This window comes from Stenella coeruleoalba (genome assembly GCF_951394435.1).
Source record: "Stenella coeruleoalba genome assembly, chromosome: 1".
NCBI lineage: Eukaryota > Metazoa > Chordata > Mammalia > Artiodactyla > Delphinidae > Stenella > Stenella coeruleoalba.
Window position 1 is genome coordinate 12897118 of NC_137169.1, and position 24962 is coordinate 12922079.

At 49.3% G+C, this 24962-nt stretch overlaps 1 protein-coding gene across 1 annotated transcript in view; it reads left to right on the forward strand.

Moving 5' to 3' along the window:
- Window positions 1-222: 222 nt before the first annotated feature.
- The window catches only part of PADI4 (peptidyl arginine deiminase 4), a gene marked incomplete at both ends in the record, with an annotated part of 34481 nt that continues 9741 nt past the window's right edge, over window positions 223-24962 (forward strand). The window contains 11 exon segments of the mRNA XM_079946126.1: window positions 223-244; window positions 247-316; window positions 13955-14135; window positions 15681-15747; window positions 17287-17354; window positions 18814-18928; window positions 20363-20467; window positions 20470-20484; window positions 21987-22149; window positions 22810-22921; window positions 24811-24918. Coding sequence (XP_079802252.1) covers window positions 223-244; window positions 247-316; window positions 13955-14135; window positions 15681-15747; window positions 17287-17354; window positions 18814-18928; window positions 20363-20467; window positions 20470-20484; window positions 21987-22149; window positions 22810-22921; window positions 24811-24918 — 1026 coding nt within the window.

The window sequence follows — 24962 nt, forward strand, 5'->3', positions numbered from 1 at the left end:
GATCCAGGCTGCCACTGATTCTGGCATCAACACCAAACAGGGTCCCGGTCTGAGGGGGAAGCTCCAGGGCAGAGGAGGGGCTGAGAAGACATGCCAGGGACCTGAGTGGGGAGGGGCTGGGCCACAAACCACAGGTGCTGACTCATGGCCTCTGCTGGGCACTGGGTGCTGTGAACGAACCAGCCCTGGGGCTTTCTACAGCCGGAGGGACGAGCTGGCCAGATGATGGCCCAGGGGACAGTGATCCAGTGGCCCCAGAGCAGCCCACCTATGCCGTGTGTGTGCTGGGCACCGAGACGCAGCTGGATGTCTACGGGTGAGCAGGGGACATTCTGGGGTTGGGGGCAGGTCTGGTGATGCTAGATGAGCAGGTTCTGCTGACACAAGACGTGTGTTTGCCTCAAGCTTCAGGCTCCAGCCTCTGCAGCCATCGGCAGGGGAGAAGCTAGAGAGCTTAGACCTGAGTGGCCCTGGGATGTGTGTGGACTCAAGGCAGTGAGTTCATTGCCATGAACAAGTGGGTCTTCCCCAGGGCCTCATCACAAATGCATTATTTTTATTTTATTTTATTTTTTTAAAGAAGATGTTGGGGATAGGAGTTTATTAATTAATTAATTTATTTTTGCTGTGTTGTGTCTTTGTTTCTGTGCGAGGGCTTTCTCCAGTTGTGGCAAGCGGGGGCCACTCGTCATCGCTGTGCGCGGGCCTCTCACTATCGCGGCCTCTCTTGTTGCGGAGCACAGGCTCCAGACGCGCAGGCTCAGTAGTTGTGGCACACGGGCCTAGCTGTTCCACGGCATGTGGGATCCTCCCAGACCAGGGCTCAAACCCATGTCCCCTGCATTAGCAGGCAGATTCTCAACCACTGCGCCACCAGGGACGCCCAACACAAATGCATTATTATAGGGCAAACAGGACCATATCCTTTCACCATTGAGGCAATGGGAGCTCAGAGAGGGTCTGTGACTTACCTAAGGTCACACAGCAAGTGTGCCCTGGAAGCAAGGCTGGACCCTGGACTTCATAGCCCGGACCTGGATCCCCCTGCAGTTTGTTGCCCTACACCTCTCGGCCAAGCCTCCCTCCGTGGGTGGGTAATAGCGTGGGTGTGATGAGACAGGCTGTGGCATGGAGAGGCCGAGGAGGAGACCAGGCCCTGCTATTGGCTAGCTGGGCTGCCTTGGGCAACTGAGCCTCAGTTTCCTCATCTGTGAAATGGGGATTATACCCACTTCGTAGGGTTCTTGTAGGGATTAAATGTGAAAACCATAAAAATGTTTGTTAAGTACTTAGCACAGTGCTGGGCCTACCCCTGGTAGTTGTTCATTTGTTCATCCCTTAATTCATTCATTCAACAAATACCGATTGAATACCTATTATGTCCAAGCCCTGTGCCAGGCTCTGGCTAAACAAGATGGTCTAGGAACGCTCTTGGTGGGCGTGGTTGGGGTCACTGCTGTTGTCAGTAATAGTAGTGGCAGCCCCTGGCTTCCTCCATCTGAACAGATGCTCCAGGCTGAGCATCTGTGGTCCTAGAACGGTGCCCACAGGAGTGTCTGGCACATTTCCTTGGAAGTGCCGCTCGCTCCCAGCCCCCAGCCAGCAGTAGGAGAACAGCAGAGACTGAGAGGGTGAGGAGTAGAGGAAGAAGAGGCTGACGGTCACCGGAGGCCACCCGACTCCCAGGAGACAGCCCTTCCATCAGGGAGGCATTGAACCCTGTATTCAAGCGCCCTTGTGATGTGTGGTTTCTCACACAATAACGGCTGATATTCACATCACGCTTGGTGCACACAACTCACTCAGCCCCCTTGTGAGGTAGGCAGTGCTGTAATTCCCATTTTGCAGAAGGGAAAGCTGAGGCTCTGAGAAGTTGAGTAACCCACTGAAGCCACACAGCTAGTTAGTAAGGGAGCCAGGATCGAAACCCAGGCAGCCTGGCTCTGGGACCCTCCTCTCTGCCGCTCCAGCCCTGGACCAGCCCTTCCTGTCACTTCTTGCCTGCCCTTCACAGCAGCTCCTTGCCAGCACCACGTCCTAAGCAGCCACCACCCTCACTCGGCCTGAATTTCCTTCCAAAAGCACAGATGGGCTTGGCAACCCCCCCATCCCAGCACTGCCTCCTTGACCCCCTCCCAGTACAAGCTTCCGTACCTTTGCTCAAGCTGTGTCCCTGCAGCTGGGCTCAGAGGTCCCAGGGCTTAGAAAGACAAGGTTGTAGAGGAACAGACCACAGGCTATGGGTGCCTTTCCAGAGCTGCTCTGACAAGCTCTGCTTACGATTTTCATTCTGAGTTTGGAAGGTACTTTGTCTGCAATGGGAAATACACTGATTATATTCAAACAAAATTCCGCTGACCTGAGATGAATACTGAAACCTGTCGAGGGCTTTCTGTGATGCTTGCAGCTGGAGTCAGGGAGGGATCATGACTCCAGCTACCACGTGCCAGGCCCTTCTGTTCCTGGTTTCTAATCCTCACAGAAGTTCTGCAAGGTAAACACTATCGGCATGCCCATTTTAGAGAGGAGTAAACTGAGGCCTCAAGAAGTGAAAACACCTACCCAAGGTCACCCAAATTAAAGGTGTCCAAGCCAGGAGATTTGAACCCAGGACATTCTGACCCCCAAACTCCCCCTGCTTCCCCAGCACACGCTGCCTCCCAGTGCTGTGGGTCTGGCCTTGCTAGGCACTGCTGCCTGGCTGGTAGAGCTTCCAGAGCTTCCAGAGGGCTTGAGAGATCCAGAAAGGGTGGGGGGTGCGTTCCAGGAGGTGGCAACCACGGAGGACCGTGGGCATTCTGGAGCTGCAATCACTGGGGTACTCCTTTTCCTCTGGCGCCTCCTTCTCAACAGGAAACCACTCAGTGTGACAGTGGGGAGCAGGGCAAGATTGTTAGTGTCTCTGAGCCTCAGTTTACTCATCTGTAAAATGGGGACATTAACACCCACCCTGCTGAGTTGCAGTGAGGATTACATTATACAACGCATGCCGAGAGTCTGGCAGAGTGGTCCCCCTTTTCCGTAAGGATTGCATGTGTTGTTGAACGTGAGAGTGTTGCAGACGCCGCTGCCCATCTGGGGGTCGTTGTAAGGAAATGTTAGACGCAGGAGCTGAAGGAATGATGTCGTTTGTCTGGGGCTCAAGTTCTTGGTGCTGCCTCTCTGGAGGCTATTGGAAGTGACTAGAAGATTCAGCTCTGGGATATCTTATAATAGCACACACGGGTCCCCCAGCCCCCAACACAGTAAAAACCCTTGTGTGTTTATGAAAGTCCCTTGTTTAGGACCTGAGAGGGTCTGGAAAACATCCTAAATCAAATCCCGGTGGTGCCACTTCCCAGCAGGGCCTCACCTCTCTGAGCCTTGGCTTCGCATCTGGCAGAGAGGATGGGATGGCTGTAGAGCCCCAGCAGCTGGCAGACCCATCTGTCCACGGCCTCCTCTCGGTTCTGGAGAGGAAGCCATGCCAGGCGGAGCGAGCCGAGGGGAACCGCCCCGCAGGCAGGTCCTGCGTCCCGCTTTGTCCCCCACTGTCTCTGTCTCCAAGTCTCTGTCTCCCCCTTGTTCTTTGAGCCGCTTGCTCGTTCTCCTGTTGTAACAGACGCATGGCGTGTCCCTCTCCCATCCCCATCCTCCTGCCACGGCACCTGGGCGGCTGGGGACGCCTGGCTTCCCACCCCGGCTTTGTGAGCCTAAAGGCAAACAGCTGCGCATGGAGCAGAGAAGGAGCCTCCGGGCTTTGGCAGAGAAACCAGGGCGAGGAAGGTATAGGGTCAACTGAGGCACTTGAGCAGAGGGGCACTGGTTCTGCTGTACCATCCCTTGGACGTGAACTGTCCTCCAGCAAGGGCCACGCATTCCTTATTATTACTGTTACCATCATGTCCCTTCATTTCTGATATCATTACCTAGCTACTGAAGAGGGGCGAGCACCACACATGGGCCCTTCAGTCTGCACAACATCGTAGAAAGCATCATCGGAGTAAACATTATTCCCATTTTACAGAGAAAGAAACTGAGACCAGAGAGGGTCAGTGCCTAGGCCAAGGTCACACAGCCTGTCAGAAGTGGCCCAAGCCCATCGCCACTCTCCAGCCCTTTGAGGCTGCCTGCTGTTCCCGGGCTGGCCTGGGAGAGGTTTCCCATGGGCAGCTGAGCCCCTGCGTCCCTGCTAGTCTGCAGGCAAGTGTCTGATCACAAAGAGCCCCAGCCGGCTGCAGACACCACATCCACAGGCACGTGCCATAGCCAGCTGGTGTAGACAGACTGGCCCCTGGGCTATTCAATGTGGTGGCAGGCATAGTTTGTAGACTTCCTCCACATTGACCCTGGCTGTCTCCCCGACCCAGACAGTCAGTGCCTCCCAGGGACGACGACCCAGCCATCCTGCTACCCGGCCACTATTGTGCTGGGAGCAGTTGGGGGCAGGTAGGAAAGCCAGTGCCTGCACCAGGGAGCACACAGGGACACCTGCTGTTAGAGTTTAGCAGAAGTGGAATGGTGTCTTTGTCAAGGACTGATCCTGTATTGGCTATCTATCACCATGTAACAAGTTGCCCCAAAACATGCTGGCTCAAAACAATAGCGTTTATGATCTCACAGTTTCTGTGGGTCAGGATCCAGTGTGGCTTAGTTGGGCCCTCTGCCCTGGGGGCTCAAAGGCTGCAATGAAGGTGTCAGCGGGACTAAAGTCACGTTGAGGCTTGACCAGGGCAGCCCTGCGTCCAAGCTCAGTCATGTGGAGAATTGTGCTCCTCATGGGCTTGTGGACTGAGAGCCTCAGTTCCCTTCACGTGGCTGGCAGGAAGCCTCCCCCAGTTCCCTGCCATGTGGGCCTCTCCATAGCTCACAGCATGGCAGCTGGCTTCATCAAGGTGAGCAAAGGTGAGAGAGAGAGAGAGAGAGAGAGGAGAGAGAAAGAGGTGGGGGAAGAGGTCTTTTGTAACAGCCCATCACTTTTGCCATTTTCCATTGGTTGAAAGGAAGTCTCTGGGGAGACTTCCTACACTCAGGGGCAGGGAGTTACACAAGGGCATGAACACCAGAGGTGGGGATCATTGGAGACATCTCAGAAGCCTGCCCGCCACGTACTTTTCCCGTATTTCCCTAATTCTCTATAAGGGACACCTACAGCTTTTGATATGGAGACAAAGAACTTTATTACAAAAACAAAAATGAAAAGTGTAATCATAAAATCCACGTCTTGTGACATTGTGGAGTGAGGGCCGCCTCTCTCAGTTGTTTCCACTATGGTTTGAATCTGCTCCAATTTACCAGCCCTTCTGTCTGTGAGGATTTCACTGTCTGTGGGTCATTCACTGTCGCAGAAAGGGCTGCTCTGAACATCCTTCAACGTGTCTCCTGGTGTACGTGTGCAAAAGATTCTCCAAGAGTGGAATTGCTGGGTTTGGGGTGGGCTAATGTTTGACTTTACAAGGTAACAGCAAGTTCTTTTACAAAGTGCTTAACTTGACACTCCCATGAGCGGTGTGTTAAAGTTGCCGTTGAACCATATAGTCTACGATGTTGTTTTTTACCAATCAAATAGGTGGAAAACCCTGTCTCAAGGCTTTAATATTTCATTTCCTTACTTATTAGTGAGGTGGAGCTCCTCTTTAGATGTTTATCATCCACTTGGGTTTCAATTTCTGTGAAGGCCTGTTTGCATCTTTTGCCCTGGGCTTTTTTTTTCTACTGAGTTGTTTGTCTTTTTCATGTGGAGTAGCCTGAGCTCTTTAAATATTACGGATGCCAAGGCTTGGTAGGTTTTATGCTGTGAATATCTTCTTCTCAGATTATGCTTGCTTTTTCACTGTAGAGAGTCTTTTGATGAACAGAAGTTATTTATTTTCATCTAGTTGAATTTATCAATCTTTTCTTTCTTGTTTATGGATTTTGTGTCTTATTTAATTACGGGCATTAAGATGTCTCCAACAACTTTTGAAAGATACAAATGCTCATTCATGATAAAAAGTCTCAGTAAACTAAGCATAGAGGAGATCTTCAACTTGATAAAGAACATCTACAAGGGCTTCCCTGGTGGCGCAGTGGTTGAGAGTCCTCCTGCCGATGCAGGGGACACGGGTTCGTGCCCCGGTCCGGGAAGATCACACATGCCGTGGAGCGGCTGGGCCCGTGAGCCATGGCCGCTGAGCCTGCGCGTCCGGAGCCTGTGCTCCGCAACGGGAGAGGCCACAGCAGTGAGAGGCCCGTGTACCACAAAAAAAAAAAAAAAAAAAAAAAGAATATCTACAAAAGACTTACAGCTCACATCACACTTAATGGTGAGAAGCTTGAAATTTTCCACTAAAGTCAAGAACAAGGCAAATGTGTTCCCTCTCCCCACTGTTTTTCAACACAATATGGAAAGTCCTAGCTAATGGTTAAGACTAGAAAAGGAAATAAAAGGGATACCAACTGAGAAGAAATAAACTTTTTTTGTTCACCTATGACATGATGATCTATGTAGAAAAACTCAAAGAACTGACAAAAAAACTTCTGGAACTAATAAGCAACTATAACAATGTTGCAGGACACAGTCAATTGCTTTCCTGTATACCAACAATGAACAAATGGAATTTGGAATTAAAAACACAATGCCATTTACATTTGACCCCTCCCAAATTAAATGCTTAGGTATAAATCTAACAAAATATGTATAAAGTCTGTACAAGAAAAACTTCAAAACTCTGATGAAAGATATTAAAGAAGAAGTAAAAAAATGGAGAGCTATTTCATGTTCATGGGTAGGAAAACTCAATATTGTCAGTTCTTCCCAACTTGACCTGTAGATTCAGGGCAATCCCAATCAAAATCCCATCAAGTTATTTTGTGGATATCAACAAACTGATTCTAAAGTTTATATGGAGACACAAAACAAAGAAAACAAAACAAAACAAACAAAAAACCCCAGAATAGCCAACAGAATATTGAAGAAGAACAAAGTTGGAGGACCGACACTACCTGACTTCAAGACTTACTGTAAAGTAAATCAACTATACCCGAATAAAAATTATTTTTAGAAAAAGACTTAACTGTAAAGCTACGGTAATCAAGACAATGTGGTATTAGCAAAGGAATAGACAAATGAAACATGGAATAGAATAGAGACCAGAAACCATGCATAGATATAGCCAACTCATCTTTAGATGCGGCACAGAGGATTTTTATGTCAGTGAAACTACTTGATATGGTACTATAATGGTGGCTATATGTCATTACACATTTGTCCAAATCCACAGAATGTAAAACACCAAGAGGGAACCCTAATGTTAGACTGTGGACTTTGGGTGATAATTATGTGTCAATGTAGGGTCATCAATTCTAATGAATGTACCACTCTGGGGGAAGAGGTTGATAATAGGGGAGGCTATACAGCAGTTGGGGCAGGAGATATATGGAAATCTCTGTAACTTCCTCTCAATTTTGCTGTGAACCTAAAACTTCTCTAGAAAATGAGCTATTTTTTAAAAAAAAAGATGCAAAATTCTGTCTTTCTTAAGTCTTTAGTATATGATGTGAGGATGGGATCAATTTAATTATTTATTCAATGTATTCATTTTCCATATGGATAAGCAATTGTCCCAGCACCATTTATTACACAATCTTCACTTTCTCCAGTTATTTGCAAGACCACCTCTGTCATAGATCAAGGAGAATCTCTCTTAAGTTGCATCTGTCATTTTCTTTACCTAAGCCATTACAATGCAATCCATGACTTTACAGTAAGTCATACGTGGTAGAGCAAGTCCCTCACCTTTTGCTTCTTTTTCTTACAAGGTACTTTGACTATCTTAGCCCCTTGGTTTTCCAAGTAAACCTTGGAATCAACTTGTCAAGTTCAAGTAAAACCCTGGAATTTCTCTGACCATATGAATCTATTTGGAGAGAATTCATACCATGATGATATTAAGCCTTCCTAACCATGTTCATGGTATTTCTTTCTTCTAATTTGGGTCTTCTCTAATGGATTTCAATAAGGTTTGATCATTTTTCTCCATAAAAACCTTACACATCTTTTGTTAGGTTTATCCTAGGTGTTTTACAGTATTTCTTCCTAATGTAAATTATATGCTAATAGTGTGGTTTTTGCCTAAAAATTAATTTTGTCTGATATTAATATATCCATCCCAGCTCTCTCCTGACTAATATTGGCTTCATGTATCTTTTTTCCTTTTTTTTTTAAAACTTCATCTTTCCTGGATCCTTGTATTTTAGGTTCATTTCTTATAAATAGCATGGAGCTGGATTTTATTTCTTTATCTAGTCCCAAACTCTCTTTTAACTAGTAACATTATTTATATTTATTTTGATCATTTATATATTTGAGTTTGCTTTTACCATTTGCTTTTTAGTTTTTGGTTGTCTATTTTTTTCTATGTTGCCTTTTTCTCTGTAATCGCCGTTTTGAATGGAATTATCCATTCTTTTAAAAAATTATTGCATTTTCTCCATGTACAGAAATTTATAAACTCCATTTCTATTCTTTTGGTGAATACTTTTACATTTCTAGAATTCAACACTATCTTAATTCTCTCTTCAGTTGAAGACCTCATTACCTCTCCCAGTTTACATTCTGCTCTTTTTTTTAATCTCACAATTTTGATATTTTTATAAACTTTTTTTTATACAGACAATATTTTTTAGATTTACCAAAATATTTACCATGTTATTTGTTCACCATTTTTATTGAATCCAGATGATTCTGACATTAGGTATCTTCTTCTTAAAGAATGTCTTTAGAAGTTGCTTTAGTGAAAGTGTGTTGGTTTTAAAACATCAGTTTTTCTTCATCTGAAAATGTTTTTATTAAAATATAATTTTTTATGTACACAAGTCTACGTTAATAGTTATGTTTTCAAGATACTTTGAAGATATTACTCAACTCTCTTCTGGATTTCATTACTGCTGTTGTGAAGTCTACTTTCAATCTATTGATAATTATTATTCTTTTATAGGTGACCTGACTTTTCTTCTTTCTGGATACCTTTAAGATCTGTTTGTGGACTTCCGGGAAGATGGCGGAAGAGTAAGACGCGGAGATCACCTTCCTCTCCACAGATACACCAGAAATACATCTACGCGTGGAACAACTCCTACGGAGCACCTACTGAACGCTGGCAGAAGACCTCAGACCTCCCAAAAGGCAAGGAACCCCCCACGTACCTGGCTAGGGCAAAAGAAAAAACTAAAGAGAGACAAAAGGATAGGGACGGGTCCTGCACCAGCAGGAGAGAGCTGTGAAGGAGGAAAAGTGTCCACACACTAGGAAGCCCCTTCGCGGGTGGAGACTTCGGGAGGCGGAGTGGGGGAGCTTGGGAGCCGTGGAGGAGAGCACAGCAACAGGGGTGCTGAGGGCAAAGCGGACAGATTCCAGCGCAGAGGATCGGGCCGACCGGCACTCACCAGCCGAGAGGCTTGTCTGCTCGCCCGCCGGGGCGGGCGGGACTGGGAGCTGAGGCTCTGGCTTTTGTCGGAGCGCCGGGAGGGGACTGGGGTTGGCGGCGTGAACACAGCCTGCAGGGCGTTGGTGCGCCGCGGCTGGCCGGGAGAGAGTCCAGGGAGGGGTCTGGACCTGCCGAAGAGGCAAGACACTTTTACGTCCCTCTTTGTTACCTGGTGCACGAGGAGAGGGGATTAAGAACGCTGCTTGAGAGAGCTCCAGGGACGGGCGCGAGCCGCGGCTAAGAGTGCGGAGCCCAGAGACGGACATGGGACGCTAAGGCCGCTGCTGCCGCCGCCAGGAGGCCTGTGTGCGAACACAGGTCACTAGCCACACGCCCTTCCGGGGAGCCTGTGCAGCCCGCCACTGCCAGGGTCCCGGGATCCAGGGACGGCTCCCCCGGAGAACGCACGGCGGCCTCAGGCTGCAACGTCACGCCGACCTCTGCCGCTGCAGGCCCACCCCGCACTCCGTGACCCTCCCTACCCCCCGGCCTGGGTGAGCCAGAGCCTCCGAATCAGCGGCTCCTTTAACCCCGTCCTGTCTGAGCAAAGAACAGACGCCCTCCGGCGACCTACACGCACAGGCGGGGCCAAATCCAAAGCTGAGCCCCTGGGAACTGTGAGAACAAAGAAGAGAAAGGGAAATCTCTCCCAGCAGCCTCAGAAGCAGCGGATTAAAGCTCCACAATCAACTTGATATACCCTGCATCTGTGGAATACCTGAATAGACAACGAATCATCCCAAATTAAGGAGCCCTGTGGATGAAAGGCTCTTGGTGCTGCAGCCAGGAGTCAGTGCTGTGCCTCTGAGGTGGGAGAGCCAACTTCAGGACACTGGTCCACAAGAGGCCTCCCAGCTGCACATAATATCAAACAGCAAAAATCTCCGAGAGATCTCCATCTCAACGCCAGCACCCAGCTTCACTCAACGACCAGCAAGCTACAGTGCTGGACATCCTATGCCAAACAACTAGCAAGACAGGAACACAACCCCACCCATTAGCAGAGAGGCTGCCCAAAATCATAATAAGTCTACAGACACCCCAAAACACACCACCAGACGTGGACCTGCCCACCAGAAAGACAAGATCCAGCCTCATCCACCAGAACACAGGCACTAGTACCCTCCACCAGGAAGCCTACACAACCCACTGAACCAACCTTAGCCACTGGGGACAGACACCAAAAATGGGAACTACGAACCTTCAGCCTGCAAAAAAGGAGACCCCAAACACAGTAAGATAAGCAAAATGAAAAGACAGAAAAACACACAGCAGATGAAGGAGCAAGATAAAAACCCACCAGACCTAACAAATGAAGAGGAAATAGGCAGTCTACCTGAAAAAGAATTCAGAATAATGATAGTAAGGTTGATCCGAAATCTTGGAGATAGAATGGACAATAGAATGGACAAATTGCAAGAATCAGTTAACAAGGACCTAGAAGAACTAAAGATGAAACAAGCAACGATGAACAACACAATAAATGAAATTAAAAGTACTCTAGATGGGATCAATAGCAGAATAACTGAGGCAGAAGAACGGATAAGTGACCTGGAAGATAAAATAGTGGAAATAACTACTGCAGAGCAGAATAAAGAAAAAAGAATGAAAAGAACTGAGGACAGTCTCAGAGACCTCTGGGACAACATTAAACGCACCAACATTCGAATTATAGGGGTTCCAGAAGAAGAAGAGAAAAAGAAAGGGACTGAGAAAATATTTGAAGAGATTATAGTTGAAAACTTCCCTAATATGGGAAAGGAAATAGTTAATCAAGTCCAGGAAGCACAGAGAGTCCCATACAGGATAAATCCAAGGAGAAATACGCCAAGACACATATTAATCAAACTGTCAAAAATTAAATACAAAGAAAACATATTAAAAGCAGCAAGGGAAAAACAACAAATAACACACAAGGGAATCCCCATAAGGTTAACAGCTGATCTTTCAGCAGAAACTCTGCAAGCCAGAAGGGAGTGGCAGGACATATTGAAAGTGTTGAAGGAGAAAAACCTGCAACCAAGATTACTCTACCCAGCAAGGATCTCATTCAGATTTGATGGAGAAATTAAAACCTTTACAGACAAGCAAAAGCTGAGAGAGTTCAGCACCACCAAACCAGCTCTACAACAACTGCTAAAGGAACTTCTCTAGGCAAGAAACACAAAAGAAGGAAAGGACCTACAATAACGAAACCCAAAACAATTAAGAAAATGGGAATAGGAACACACATATCGATAATTACCTTAAATGTAAATGGACTAAATGCTCCCACCAAAAGACACAGATTGGCTGAATGGATACAAATCCTTACATCCAAAATTCCAAAGGAGAATTCTTAAATTTCTTCTTGGCTATTTAGTATAGAATAAACTTAAAATGTCATTTCTTCTTAAGAGTAGGCAAGTATTTTTCAGTTTCTATTTTTTCTAATTATATTCACTAGTTTGGGGTCCTTTAACAGGCGTGAACATCTGTTATTCCAAACAATAAAAATAATCAAGAAGTATTTAAAACTCAATCCAAGAAAAAAAAAAAAAAAGAGTCATGTACCAAAATGTTCATTGCAGCGCTATTTACAATAGCCCAGAGATGGAAACAACCTAAGTGTCCATCATCGGATGAATGGATAAAGAAGATGTGGCACATATATACAATGGAATATTACTCAGCCATAAAAAGAAACGAAATTGAGCTATTTGTAATGAGGTGAATAGACCTAGAGTCTGTCATGCAGAGTGAAGTAAGTCAGAAAGAGAAAGACAAATACCGTATGCTAACACATATATATGGAATTTAAGAAAAAAAATGTCATGAAGAACCTAGGGGTAAGACGGGAATAAAGACACAGACCTACTAGAGAATGGACTTGAGGATATGGGGAGGGGGAAGGGTAAGCTGTGACAAAGTGAGAGAGAGGCATGGACATATATACACTACCAAACGTAAGGTAGATAGCTAGTGGGAAGCAGCCGCATAGCACAGGGAGATCAGCTCAGTGCTTTGTGACCACCTGGAGGGGTGGGATAGGGAGGGTGGGAGGGAGGGAGACGCAAGAGGGAAGAGATATGGGAACATATGTATATGTATAACTGATTCACTTTGTTATAAAGCAGAAACTAACACACCATTGTAAAGCAATTATACCCCAATAAAGATGTAAAAAAAGAAAAAAAAGAAACTGTTTGTCTTTGGTATTCTTTTTTTTTTTTTTTATGCGGTACGCGGGCCTCTCACTGCTGTGGCCTCTCCCGTTGCGGAGCACAGGCTCCGGACACGCAGGCTCAGCGGGCATGGCTCACGGGCCTAGCCGCTCCGCGGCATGTGGGATCCTCCCAGACCGGGGCACGAACCCGTGACCCCTGCATCAACAGGCAGACTCTCAACCACTGCGCCACCAGGGAAGCCCCATGTCTTTGGTATTCTTAACCACAGTGAGATGTGTGTGTGTCTGTGTGTGTGTCTGTGTGTGTGTAAGTGTCTGTGTGTGTATGTGTGTGTGTCTGTGTGTATGTGTCTCTGTGTGTATGTGTGTCTGTGTGTGTATGTGTGTGTCTGTATGTGTGTGTCTGTATGTGTGAGTATGTGTCTGTGTGTGTCTGTGTGTGTGTCTGTGTGTGTCTGTGTGTGTGTGTCTGTGTGTGTATGTGTGAGTATGTGTGTGTGTGTGTATGTGTCTGTGTGTGTGTCTGTGTATGTGTGTGTGCCTGTGTGTGTCTGTGTGTGTATGTGTGTGTGTATGTGTGTGTGTATGCAGAGAAGGGAATTCTTGGCAATTTCCCTTACTTTTCACATCTCAGCAATGCTTTGAAAAGTATATTCTAGGGCTTCCCTGGTGGCGCAGTGGTTGAGAATCCGCCTGCCGATGCAGGGGACACGGGTTCGAGCCCTGGTCTGGGAGGATCCCACATGCCACGGAGCAACTAGGCCCGTGAGCCACACCTACTGAGCCTGCGCGTCTGGAGCCTGTGCTCCCCAACGAGAGGCCACGATAGTGAGAGGCCCGCGCACCGCAATGAAGAGTGGACCCCGCTTGTCGCAACTAGAGAAAGCCCCCGCACGGAAACGAAGACCCAACACAGCCAAAAATAAATAAATAAATAAATACAAAAGTATATTCTAACCATGATCCAGTTGTTTTGTAAGGGAAGGTCCTTCAGAGTACTGAGTACTGTTTGTACTGTTCGTGCGATTCTTCGTATATGCACAACACTGTGTGTGCGTGTCTGTGTAACATAAGCCTCGGGTACACACGTCACTCTATGCACACATCTGTGTGTGTGTGGCTTTTCCTAGTTCAAGCGTAACCTCTCCAGGGCAGGGGATTTTCTTTCTGTTTCTCACTACCTCCTGACAACCTACCAGTACTTACTCCCATGGTCAGGGTCAGTCTGGCTGCCTTCTGGTGTCCACACTGGTGGGGAAAGGAAGAACAGTGGGGAGAGCAGTAGTGGGCCAGGCACTGCCTCACCGTGTCCCCCTGTCCTCCCCATCTGTCTCTTCCACAGCTCTGCCCCCAAGGACTGCACATCCTTTAGCATCAATGCTTCCCCAGGAGTGGTCGTAGATGTTGCCCACCACCCTCCAGCCAAGAAGAATCTCACAGGTTCCTCCAAGTGGCCCCTGGACCCTGGGCTGGAGGTGAGCCTGAAGATGAGAGCTGCCAGCGATAGCACAGGTGACCGGAAGGTGAGTGTGGCAGCCGTGGGCTGGGATGTGTAGGAGGAGGTCAGCAGGTCATAACAGGTCAGCCACTCAGTCGACCCAGAGCCCCATCCCTCTGCAGGCTCTGGGGAGAATCAGTTCTTTGTCTCTCCCAGCTTCTGGTGGCAGCTGGTATTCCTAGACTTGTGGCCACGTCGCTCCAATCTCTGCCTCCGTGGTCCATTACTTCCTCCTCAACCTGTCAAATCTCCCTCTGCCTCACTCTTATAAGGACACTTGTCATTGGATTTAAGACCTGTCTGGACAATACAGGATGATCTCATTTCAAGATCCTTGATTACATCTGCAAAGATCTTTTTTTTCCAAATAGGGTCACATTCACAGGATCCAGGGATTAGGTCGTGGACGTATCTTTTGGGGAATCACCATTCAACCCGCTGTAGCCGCATTGACTATAGATGGACTCAACAGGACCCTCCAGGATTCCCACAGGGATCTGGGACAACAACCTCTTGTTCCCAGCAGGACAGGCCAAGCAGGATACTTCCTGGGGCAGAGTTGTTGCCTGCTGTAAGAATACAGACCTTGGGCATCAAAGCTGGTCAGCAAGGGCGCAATCAGAGGAAGCTTCCTGGGAGAAGTGGCAAGCTGATGGATGGTATCAATGACCTGCTTAAAAGAGGAAAAGAGAAGCGAGAGCTCTACACAGGGGATGTGGCCTGTGTGCACACTCTGGATAAGAGAGGGTGAGATGTGTGTTGGGGAAGCTGAGGAAGCGCTGTATGGAAAGAAAGGAAGGTAGAAGGGAAGGTGAGGGAGAGAGGGAGCCAGTATTAAAGAGTTTGGCATCAGAGACCTCATTCTCTTAGGACAACAGGAAGCCAATGACAACCTTTCATCCATGAGTAACAAGACCACATATGTATGTTAGAAAGACCCACTGGCTGCAGTGTAGTGAGTCAGTTACATCTAGGCAGCAGACTGGGGGCAGCGCAACCAGTCAGGAGGCTGATGCTGTGGTCTAGATGCAAAGTGACAGTGGGTGTGACACTTCCCTGGATTCCCACTATCTGCAGTACAGGTCGAGACACCTCAGTGCGACCCTCAGGAGCTCCCCTTCTTCTGGTGGCAGCTCTTTGGTTTTGCTTTGGGGAACTCCCCTCCGTCATCTTGCTTAGAAGTGTGGTTCCTGACACTCTGCCCTCCTCTGGCCAGGCGGGGCCAATCAGATGGGTTCTTCCTGGATTTTTAACCTTGGGCAGTGGGAGTTGGTGTTGCCACTCTCCCTCCAATGCCTCTTCCACCACATCCCCATCTGCTGAACTCCTGACACCATGCAGGCAGAGGAAGCCACTGCCTCCCTGGTCTCCCAAAGGACCCTCTTCTGTACATCATAGTCACCTGAGTGTTTTGCTCCCCTTCCGCTCCCACCAGCTGGGGTGTTCCTAACAGGCTGGGAGCCTGATCCTTGTCTCCTCAGCACCCTGCTCTGAGCTGGAACATAGCAGGCCAGTTAGTGTTTGTTGAATGACTAAGGGAAATCATCAGTGGTTGGCTTCTGTCCTATAGGTTCAGATTTCATACTATGGACCCGAGACCACTCCAGCTGAAGCCCTGCTCTACATCACCGGGGTCGGTAAGTGACGCCAGGGACCTTGGAGCACCACCCCTCTCCCTCCACACACACACCCATGCAAGGCATCTCTCCAGGAGAAACTACACCCTGAAGCTTACTTTAGACTGAGCAGAGAAAAGGATAATTTCTAACCAGTCATGCATCTGGTAGTTCATAAGTATTCCTTCCCCAGTCAGTGAACCCAGAATGGAGCTGGGGAGAGAGGGCGTTTGCAGGAAGCTTCAATTACGTCTCAATATTTTATTTCTCAGCTTAGGAAGTGGTACGTGGATTTTCAACATACGCATCTCTATACCTTTTTGAAACCTCAAATATTTATGAGAAAAAATAGATGATGAGACTGTTTTATGCAATAATATAGACGAGTGTTCCCCAAATTCTATTATTTACATCCCATCTTCACCATTTTTGCCACATCAGTGATCTGCTTGTACTCGTATTTATTTATTCTTCTTCTTTAAATAAAGTACATTTTTAACTTGACCTCATCTGGGACAATAGTATCATAATATTATTATTACTATTTAAACATACATTAAATATATGAACAGCATGTGAAAGCTCCAGGTTTCTTTTCATTAATGAATTTCATTCATTTATTTCATTAATACACATTTTCATAATAATTATTATTATTGTTGTTGTTATTATTATATAGCACTTACTCTATGCCAGGCAGGGTGCCAAGACTTTACATTTAAACCTTACAACAATCCAATGAAATTGGCACTATCATTACCACATTTTACAGATGAAGAAACTGAGGTACAAGAGGTAAAGGGACTTGCCCAAGATTCCACAGCTGGTTAGCAAAGGAGCCAGGAAGTCCTGGCCACCAAGCCCTATGCTCTATGGCCCAACATCAATACATGGCTATGGATATGTTTAAAATGTCCTCTAGGTCAATCTCATTCTGTGAGCTCACGGGGTCACTACACAATGTCATCGGAATGACCATAGAGTCATGCGCTCTGATGAGAGGGGAAGGATTCAGAAGCAAACATATGCTTTCTCAGCCATGCCGTTTGGACAGAGCAGGGTATGTTTGGGGCTGTGGCTAGTCCCCAGTGCAGTCACGGTACACAGAACGAAGAGCCAGGTGGGGTTGGAATAACCACTGTGTCCCCTACCCCAAAGTCACTGGGGCTGGAGTTGGGGCCAGAGGCCTTTGAGAGCCTGGCAAGGTGTCCTTTCAGGGGCTTCGTACCATACATCCATTGGGGTGGCCGGGAACTCTTTCTGAGACCCCTGGGGATGGCCAGACATGCAGGGTCTGGTTGGCATCACAGCTGTGGCAGGTCCTCCATGAGAGCAGAATGTGTGTGGTTAGAAGCCCCGGCTCTGCTGTCAGAATTGCAGCCAGACTTCTTCTTGGGAGACATGGGGGTGTCTTAGAACCTGTGTCTCCTCTGAACCAGTGAGAAAGAAGCCTTTGTGCAGATAGGTCTCCTGGGGAAAGGATTGTCCATCTGGGACCAGACTGAGTGCTCCCACCTTGCACCCTCACTATCCCTCTCCTCTTACTCCCCGGGATTTCAGAAATCTCCTTGAGCGCGGACTTCACTCGCACTGGCAAAATGAAGTCCACCGGAGGCAGGAAGGACCAGGTATGGCTCGACCTTGTCCGGCGCCCCAAATGCTCCCGTAACTCCACTGGCTTCTCCTAGCGCGCCCCCTGGTGGTGATGAGGTGAACAGCGGTCTGTCTCACGTATCCATGTTAATAGTAAACGAAACAAATTTAAGAAGAACAGGAAAAAAAAGAAAATTAAAATCACGAATACCATTACCGTTTTGGTTTACATAGGTCCCATCTATTCTACAAAACTAGATTTTCATGATTGTGGGTTCAGAGAATGTGTTGTCCCACAAACTGGAAACTAGACTCACCCAGTTCATGCACAGCAGAGAGAAAATTTGCAGGCAGGTCTCAACTCTGGCTCAAAAATTCCCTATACTATGGGGAATTCCATGGCGGTCCAATGGTTAGGACTCCACACTTTCACTGCAGGGGGCACGGGTTCGATTCCTGGTCAGGGAAATACGATCCCGCAAGCGCAAAGCGCAGCCAAAAAAAAAAAATCCCCTATACTAGACTTTAGCTACTGGTGGGAGAGGTTCACATGAGGTGAATAATAAAGAAAAGAGGCAGGGGATAGAGGAGGGAAGGAGCCAGGTGGGGAGAGGGAATGTATGTTGCAGAAATATAGGGTGATATCGTACGCAGGTGATGAATCGCCTTAACTGGGGTCCATGGATAAACCTCAGGGTGTCCCTGAAACCCCAAAGCTGCCTGCACATTTTTGTGCTGGTGTGCACTGTATTTTATTTATTTATCATTTTGGCCACACCGTGTGGCTTGCCAGATAGTATTTCCCCAGCCAGGGGTCGAACCCGTGCCCCCTGCAGTGAAAGCACTGAGTCCTAACTGGACCACCAGGGAATTCTCCATATGCTGGTGTGCACTTTAAGATGATATGACCTGTCAAAAATTAATATCCCTTTGTGGGGTCAGTCAAAAGTGGGGGGAAGAATTACAGCTCTGGGAGTGGAATTCATCCTTGGGTCCCTCCCAATACACAGTCATTCCTCGGGGGAGAATGCTCTCCTACCAACAGAAGATGTCATCACTATTAGAGTCCTGCTGGGAGGGGCTGCTCAATTTGCTTTCATCTTTGGGCAGACAGTAACCAACTGCTAAGAATAGTGCCCACACTTTGGTGAAGGAGTAATTAAGAGTTCTCAGAAGAGGAGCTATTTAGATTTGAGTCTAGACACAAATATTTAGCGCAGTTTGGTTTGCTAATCCAACAGTTTTTAAAAGCTGTTGAAATCAATTTTACTGTCTTGGACTCCTTTTTTTAAGTGGATGAGTGGAATTTGTTTATGACTTTTGGGGCAGGCAAAAATCCACTCTTGGGACCAAAACATTACCTGATGTGGGAACAAAATGTGTAAATCACAAAAGGCTATCGAGGTGCTAGGGCAAGGTAGCTGGGCTTTCCCAGGAGTTGGAGGGACATACACAGGTTCCTAAGTGTACCCCGTCTCTGCTGGGTGTCCACAGAGGACCTGGACCTGGGGCCCTCATGGGCGGGGCGCCATCCTGCTAGTGAACTGTGACAGAGACAATCCCAAATCTTCCACTGTGGACTGCAAGGATGACCAGCTTGACAGCCAAGGTAAAGACCCCCCAAGAACCAATGGGAATAGAGCATTGCCTTTTTGTGAAGCCTTTTGTCCTGAGCCTTGTAACAACCCTCGGAAACCAGGGTTATTGGAAGTATGTTCTTTTTAGCATGACTGTTATGTAGGTGAAGGAATGGACAGGGGTCCTGAGAGGGCAAGTAACCTGCCCAAGGTCACACAGCAGCCAGGGAAGAGCTGGGAGCAACGCTCAGTCTCCCAATGCCTCCTCCAGGGCCCAATTTCCATCCCCAGCCCGTTAACCAACCCAAACTTCTGCTCTTGGGTCAAACCTGGGGCCCAAAATAATTCAAAATGAAAGCCTGACTAGAGCCCCAAATTCATGCCAGAGCAGCCCTGAGCCCCTGCCATAGGCTGGGCACTGCTCGGACCAGTTAAGAATTCTTAACTCATTTGATCCTTCAGCTCAAGTTTCAGAAGTATGTATGGTCCTCACCCCCACTTTACAGATGGAAAAACTGAGGTATGGGGAAGTTAAGCAATTTGCTCTGGGTCACACAGCTAGTAAGTCACAGGCTCAGGATTTGAACCCACGCATCCCAACACCAGGGCAGGTTTAGGGGCACAAGTTGGGCGCAGGGTCCCTGCTGGCACACCTCTGAGGCATGGCCAGGGTGGAAGACCTGCACTGGAGGAGGGCGCCGAGGGGGGCAGGATTATTTGGCCAGGGCAGCAGCTGCCGCCTTCCTGGGGAGTTGCTAGAATGGCCTAGAAATGGATGCATTTTAAAGTCGCATGGAGTTGGCCTGGCCTGATGCCAGGGAGCAGCCTCTACACGCTGCCTGGCACACAGTAATAACCAACCAGCCCGGGCGTTATAATATGCACTTTACACATATGACTGCACCCTTCCCTCCGTGTGGGCTCTGCGCTCAGCCCTGTGTATTTACGAGGAAGCAGAGGGACGGAGAGCTGCAATACCTCCCCAAGCCCACAGACATCCAGGGTTCAAACCCCGCCCACTCCAGTGCCCTTGACCACGTGACTCTTGTCCAGCCTCTGACTCTCGTCCATCTTCAATCTCCCCAAGCCTTTGCCGGCCACTATTCAGGTTGGCTCACTTCCCACGCAGGCCCCGGGGAGAAACCTTTCCACTCATTCACCCCACAAATAATTATTGAGCACCTGCCTTGTGCTAGGCATTGCTCTAGATGCTTCTCGGAGCTGGGAACAGAGCAACAAACAAGATAAATGTGATTTCCGCTTTGGCCAGCTTACATCCTAAGTTCATCCTAGTGGGAGAGGACCAAAACCTTGAATTCCTTTAATTCTAAAATGAAAAATATTGTTTAAATACTGGAAAGAGCATAAGGAAAATAAAGCAGGTGACGTGATGAAGGGTAGTCTTGGGTGGGGGGGCGTAGTAGTCTCAGGGGCCTGCGTCTCAGGCCATGCCCTTCTCATTCCAGACCTGAAGGACATGTCCTTGGTGACCCTGAGCACGAAGACCCCCAGGGACTTCAGCAAGCACCAGCTGGTGCTCCATGTGGCCAAGTCTGAGATGGATAAACTCAGGTGTTTCGAGCCAATGGTGAGTCGCCCTTGGCCGTCACCTTGGTGTTCCCTTCCCATCCCAGCCAATGGGACTCAGCCCCTTCACACACACTTCAGTGAATAATTCCCGAGCACCTACCCTGTGCCAGGTTCTAAGAACTGAGGATGCAGCAGTAAGCACGATGGACATCTCTGCCCACTGCCTTGTAGAAAGGGCACAGACAAAATGCAGCAAACAAGGTGATGTCTGGTGCTGGGTGAGCACTGAGAAGGAAAGGACCTCCCTCCCAAGGACTGTTGTAGCTGTTCTTTGTGTGTCTGTCTCTGTCACACACACACACACACACACACACACACACACACACACACACACAGGACTGTTGTTTACAGAGGTTTTTGAATCCAAGCTGACTGCACATCATAACGGTAATAATTTGTTCTCCAACAACCTGGTGATCAGAGACATCAGTAACTTCTCAGCAGCTTGCGAGCACCTGCCACTGAGTGTCGGGCTCGGTTCTAGGCAGAGAACAAAACAAAGTCTCTGCCCTCATGTCACTTTCATCTTAGCGGGTTGAGAGCAATGATATGTAAAATCATTAAGTAAAGTGTCTAGTGCCTCAGACGGCATTAAATGCTACACGGAGGGATGCAACAGCGAAGAGGAAGAGAATGAGGGGTGTGGGGAAGGGGGGCCAGGGAAGGCTTCCCCCAGAAGGTGTCATTGAGCAGACAGAGGTGTGGGAACACCCAGGGGAAGGACACTCCTGGCAGAGGGAACCACAGGTGCAAAGGCCCTGAGGTGGGATGTGCCCATGGGCTTGAGGAATGTAGGGAGGCCGGCTCCGCTGGAGTGCATAATGCAAGGGTTAAGCGGGGGTGGGGGGATGAGGGTGGAGAAGAAAGGCCAGAGGGGAAGGGGCTGGGTCAGGGAGGCAGGAAATGACTGTGGCTTCTAGTCTGTGGGAGGTGGGGGCCCATCTGAGGGCTGTGCAGAGGCGCAACTTGATCTGACTTCCATTCAAACCTCAGCGATTAGACTGACATTGGTTTGGCCACAAACCAACTCCTTGCCTCTATGGAGGTATCACCTCCTCCAGGAAGCCTTCCCTGACCTCCCAGAACTTACTACTATCTGTAATTTTGACTGTCTTTGCTCCTCCCTACTTACCCAGGAGATTGTGCACTCCCTGGGGACCAGGACAGTGACTGTCACCCTGGTCTTTCCAGGTGTCAGCTGAGAGCAGGTGATAGGGAGTGAATGGATGGATGAATGAATGAATGAACTATAATGTATATTGGACTTTCTGCAAAGTTGTGAATGACTCAGGCACCCTCATCGCTCCATTCCTGGACCTCCATCGGGAGGGCGAGGGCGGGGCCTTTAGTCCCTTCCTCCTAAGGGGAGGCTCCTGCCAGATCCCGCTGTGAGGGATCCTTAGGGGGGAGATGCCACGGCCTTGGGAAGGCCTCACACACCAAGAAGACAAGGTCTCAGAAGTAGGGACGCAGACCTGAGCCTCCCCTGCTCTCTCCCAGCAGACAAACAGCCCTCCAGGTACGGGATGATCCTGGGGCCACGGCACCCCTCTCACCCTCTGGAGCTCCAGGGTGGCCATCACAGCACAGACTTCTATGTGGAGGGCCTGGCTTCCCCAGACGCCAGCTTCCCAGGGCTTGTTTCCCTCAATGTCTCCCTGCTGCACATAATAACTGTGATATGTAATAATTTGTCCCCTCAGAGGGCAGCCTGTGAGTCTTCTGCACCGGAAACCCCTGGGCACTCATTTAAAATGCACGTTCTGGGCCAGCCTCTGAACTGCTGGGTCTCGACTCTGGGGACGGGACGGGGCCCAGCTGTGTTTTCACAAGTTGCCGGGGGAGGCTCCTGCAGTCTGAGAGCCCCTGCTAACCATGCGGGGTCACAGGGGGACCTTCCCCTCTCCTCTTCCCATTGCTTTGGGGCAGAAGGGGTGAGAATGTAACCCCATGGTCAGGACGCAGGCTGGAAGCCAGCAAGGCCTGGGTTCGAATCCAGATGGCGTGACCTTGAGCTCTGACCTCCTCATTCTGTCTCCTCCTCGGTGGAAGGCTGCCCACTAGCTCCCCTCCTGGGTTGTTACCAGAGTGTAGCGAGCTATGCTTGCTAAGAGCAGAGACACAGGGTGAGCTGCGGTCTCTGTCCAGGCTCCAGGTGCCTTGGAGCACCCACCGTGCCCCTCCCCTCCTCCATCCAGCCCTGAGGTCCTGCTCCATCCCTAGAGACACCCCAGGGGGTCCAGCTTGCCCCCTCAAGGCCAGCCAAGGCCACTGACTGCTGAATCAAGGGCACTGAGGAGGTTGTTTTTTCTGTTCTTTTTAGGTTATTTGCAAATGAGGATTTCCTGAAGTCAGTGGCTGCTCTGGCCAAGAAAGCCAGGTGCAGGCTGACGGTCTGTGCCAAGGAGGAGAGCATGAATGACCGGTGGATGCAGGTGCGTGGCCCGGGCACACAGGAGGCGCATCCCTGAGGGTCAAGGGACACGGGGACCTGGGCTCCTAGGGCTCGGCCGAGCACCTGGCTGGTCACCTTTCCTCAGACAGGCGGGGAGTTAGGAGCCTCTGAGGGTCCTCACAGACGGAGGGCTCAGGCAAGTGACTCCACTGACATCTACTGTGGACACGTCATGCCCGCCGTGGTCACCAAGATGACCACCTTCCTGCTTGAAAACTCTCAGACAACTTCAGGAAATTGAGGAAATGCTGCAAAGCTCAGGGGGCTGGAGCTCAACCATTCCCCCTAGCAGCCTCCCTCCAAGCCAGCCTTCCCGGGCTCGGCCACCAGGCCAGGCCACACCCCTGCTCCAGCACTTTCCATGGCTCCCATCTCCTCCTTCTCAGCTTGCCTCTCAATCTGGCTGTCCCACACCGGCCACACTGGATCACCATTCCGTCTCTGTGCCAGGCTCCCCCTCCACCCCGTCGTGCCATGAGCCCCCTGAGGGCAGAGAGGGAGTCTCATTCAGCTCAGCACCGAGAACCTGGCATTGGGTGGTGCTAGTGGGCAGTTGGCGGGCTGACCGAGCCTCCGTGCCTCTCCTTCCATGCTGCCCGCCCTGCTCCCACCCCATCCCATAGCCCTGTTCCTTCTCTCCAGCCGCCCTCCCCATTCCCACCCCCACGTCCAAATCAGTCCCGTCATATCCCAGCTCGAATCCCCTCCGTAAATGTCCTCAATCCTTCCAGCGGGAATTCATTCCTCTTTCTTCTAAACCTCCAAATAATACCCTCTCTTCCTTTCTCATCCTTCCATCTGTGTTAAATCAGGTTGAACCAGAAGAAATGGCTGATATGCCGCCATTTTTTACCTCCAAGAATGGCAATCTTGGATGGTTCAGCTAATAGTGATGTGTCCAAGATCACGCCTGCCTGCTAAAATACAGGCAGGATGTGTACCCGATTCATTTCTGCATCCTCCCCGTCTCTGCCCCATGGGCTCGGCCGGGGCCTCACCTGCCCTCCTTTGGGGCGGAGCTACTGCTGCCCTCCAGCCTCAGCTCAGCAATGCTCTTTCTCTCTTTTTTTTTTTTTTTGCGGTACGGGGGGCCTCTCACTGTTGTGGCCTCTCCTGTTGCGGAGCACAGGCTCCGGACGCGCACGCTCAGCGGCCATGGCTTACGGGCCCAGCTGCTCCGTGGCACATGGGATCTTCCCAGACCGGGGTACGAACCCGTGTCCCCTGCATCGGCAGGCGGACTCTCAACCACTGCGCCACCAGGAAAGCCCTCTTTCTCTTTTTTTAAAATTAATTTTGACTGGAGTATTGTTGCTTTACAATGTTGTGTTAGTTTCTGCTGTACAGCAAAGTGAATCAGTTACACATATACACATGTCTTCTCTTTCTTAGATTCCCTTCCCTTTTAGGTCACCACAGAGCATTGAGTAGAGTTCCCTGTGCTATAAAGTAGGTTCTTTTTAAGAACTCTCCTCTGACCCGTCCCAACTGAATCAGGAGTCCCTCCTCCGTGTTCCCGAAGACCCCTCACCTCCCTCCCATCACCTCCTAGCACCGGGTGGTGAGTGCCCAGCTCCTGGATCCCCCCTTGAGGACAGGCTCGTACACGGTGGGTCTCTGGCATCTGGCCGGGCACTTACCAGGAGCGAGAGTGAAGGGCACACCATTGATTCCACTACACGTTTGTTCAAATACAGTATAGTAAGCTCTGCTTTCCCGGAGCCCCTCCTCTGGAGTTGAATGTCTCACGTGCATTTGCCCTTGACGGCAAGGGGGAGCGTGTGGATGGTTCTACACCCCCATCCCTGCGCTGGGGGTTGAGACCCAGGCAGCGCACGTAACAGCCTCCCCTGCACTCTCTCTTCACAGGATGAGATGGAGATCGGCTACATCCAAGCCCCACACAAAACGCTGCCCGTGGTCTTTGCCTCCCCAAGGAACAGAGGCCTGAAGGATTTCCCCATCCAATGCATGCTGGTACGTACTAGGCGGGGATGGGCACCAGCGCTGAAACCCTTGCC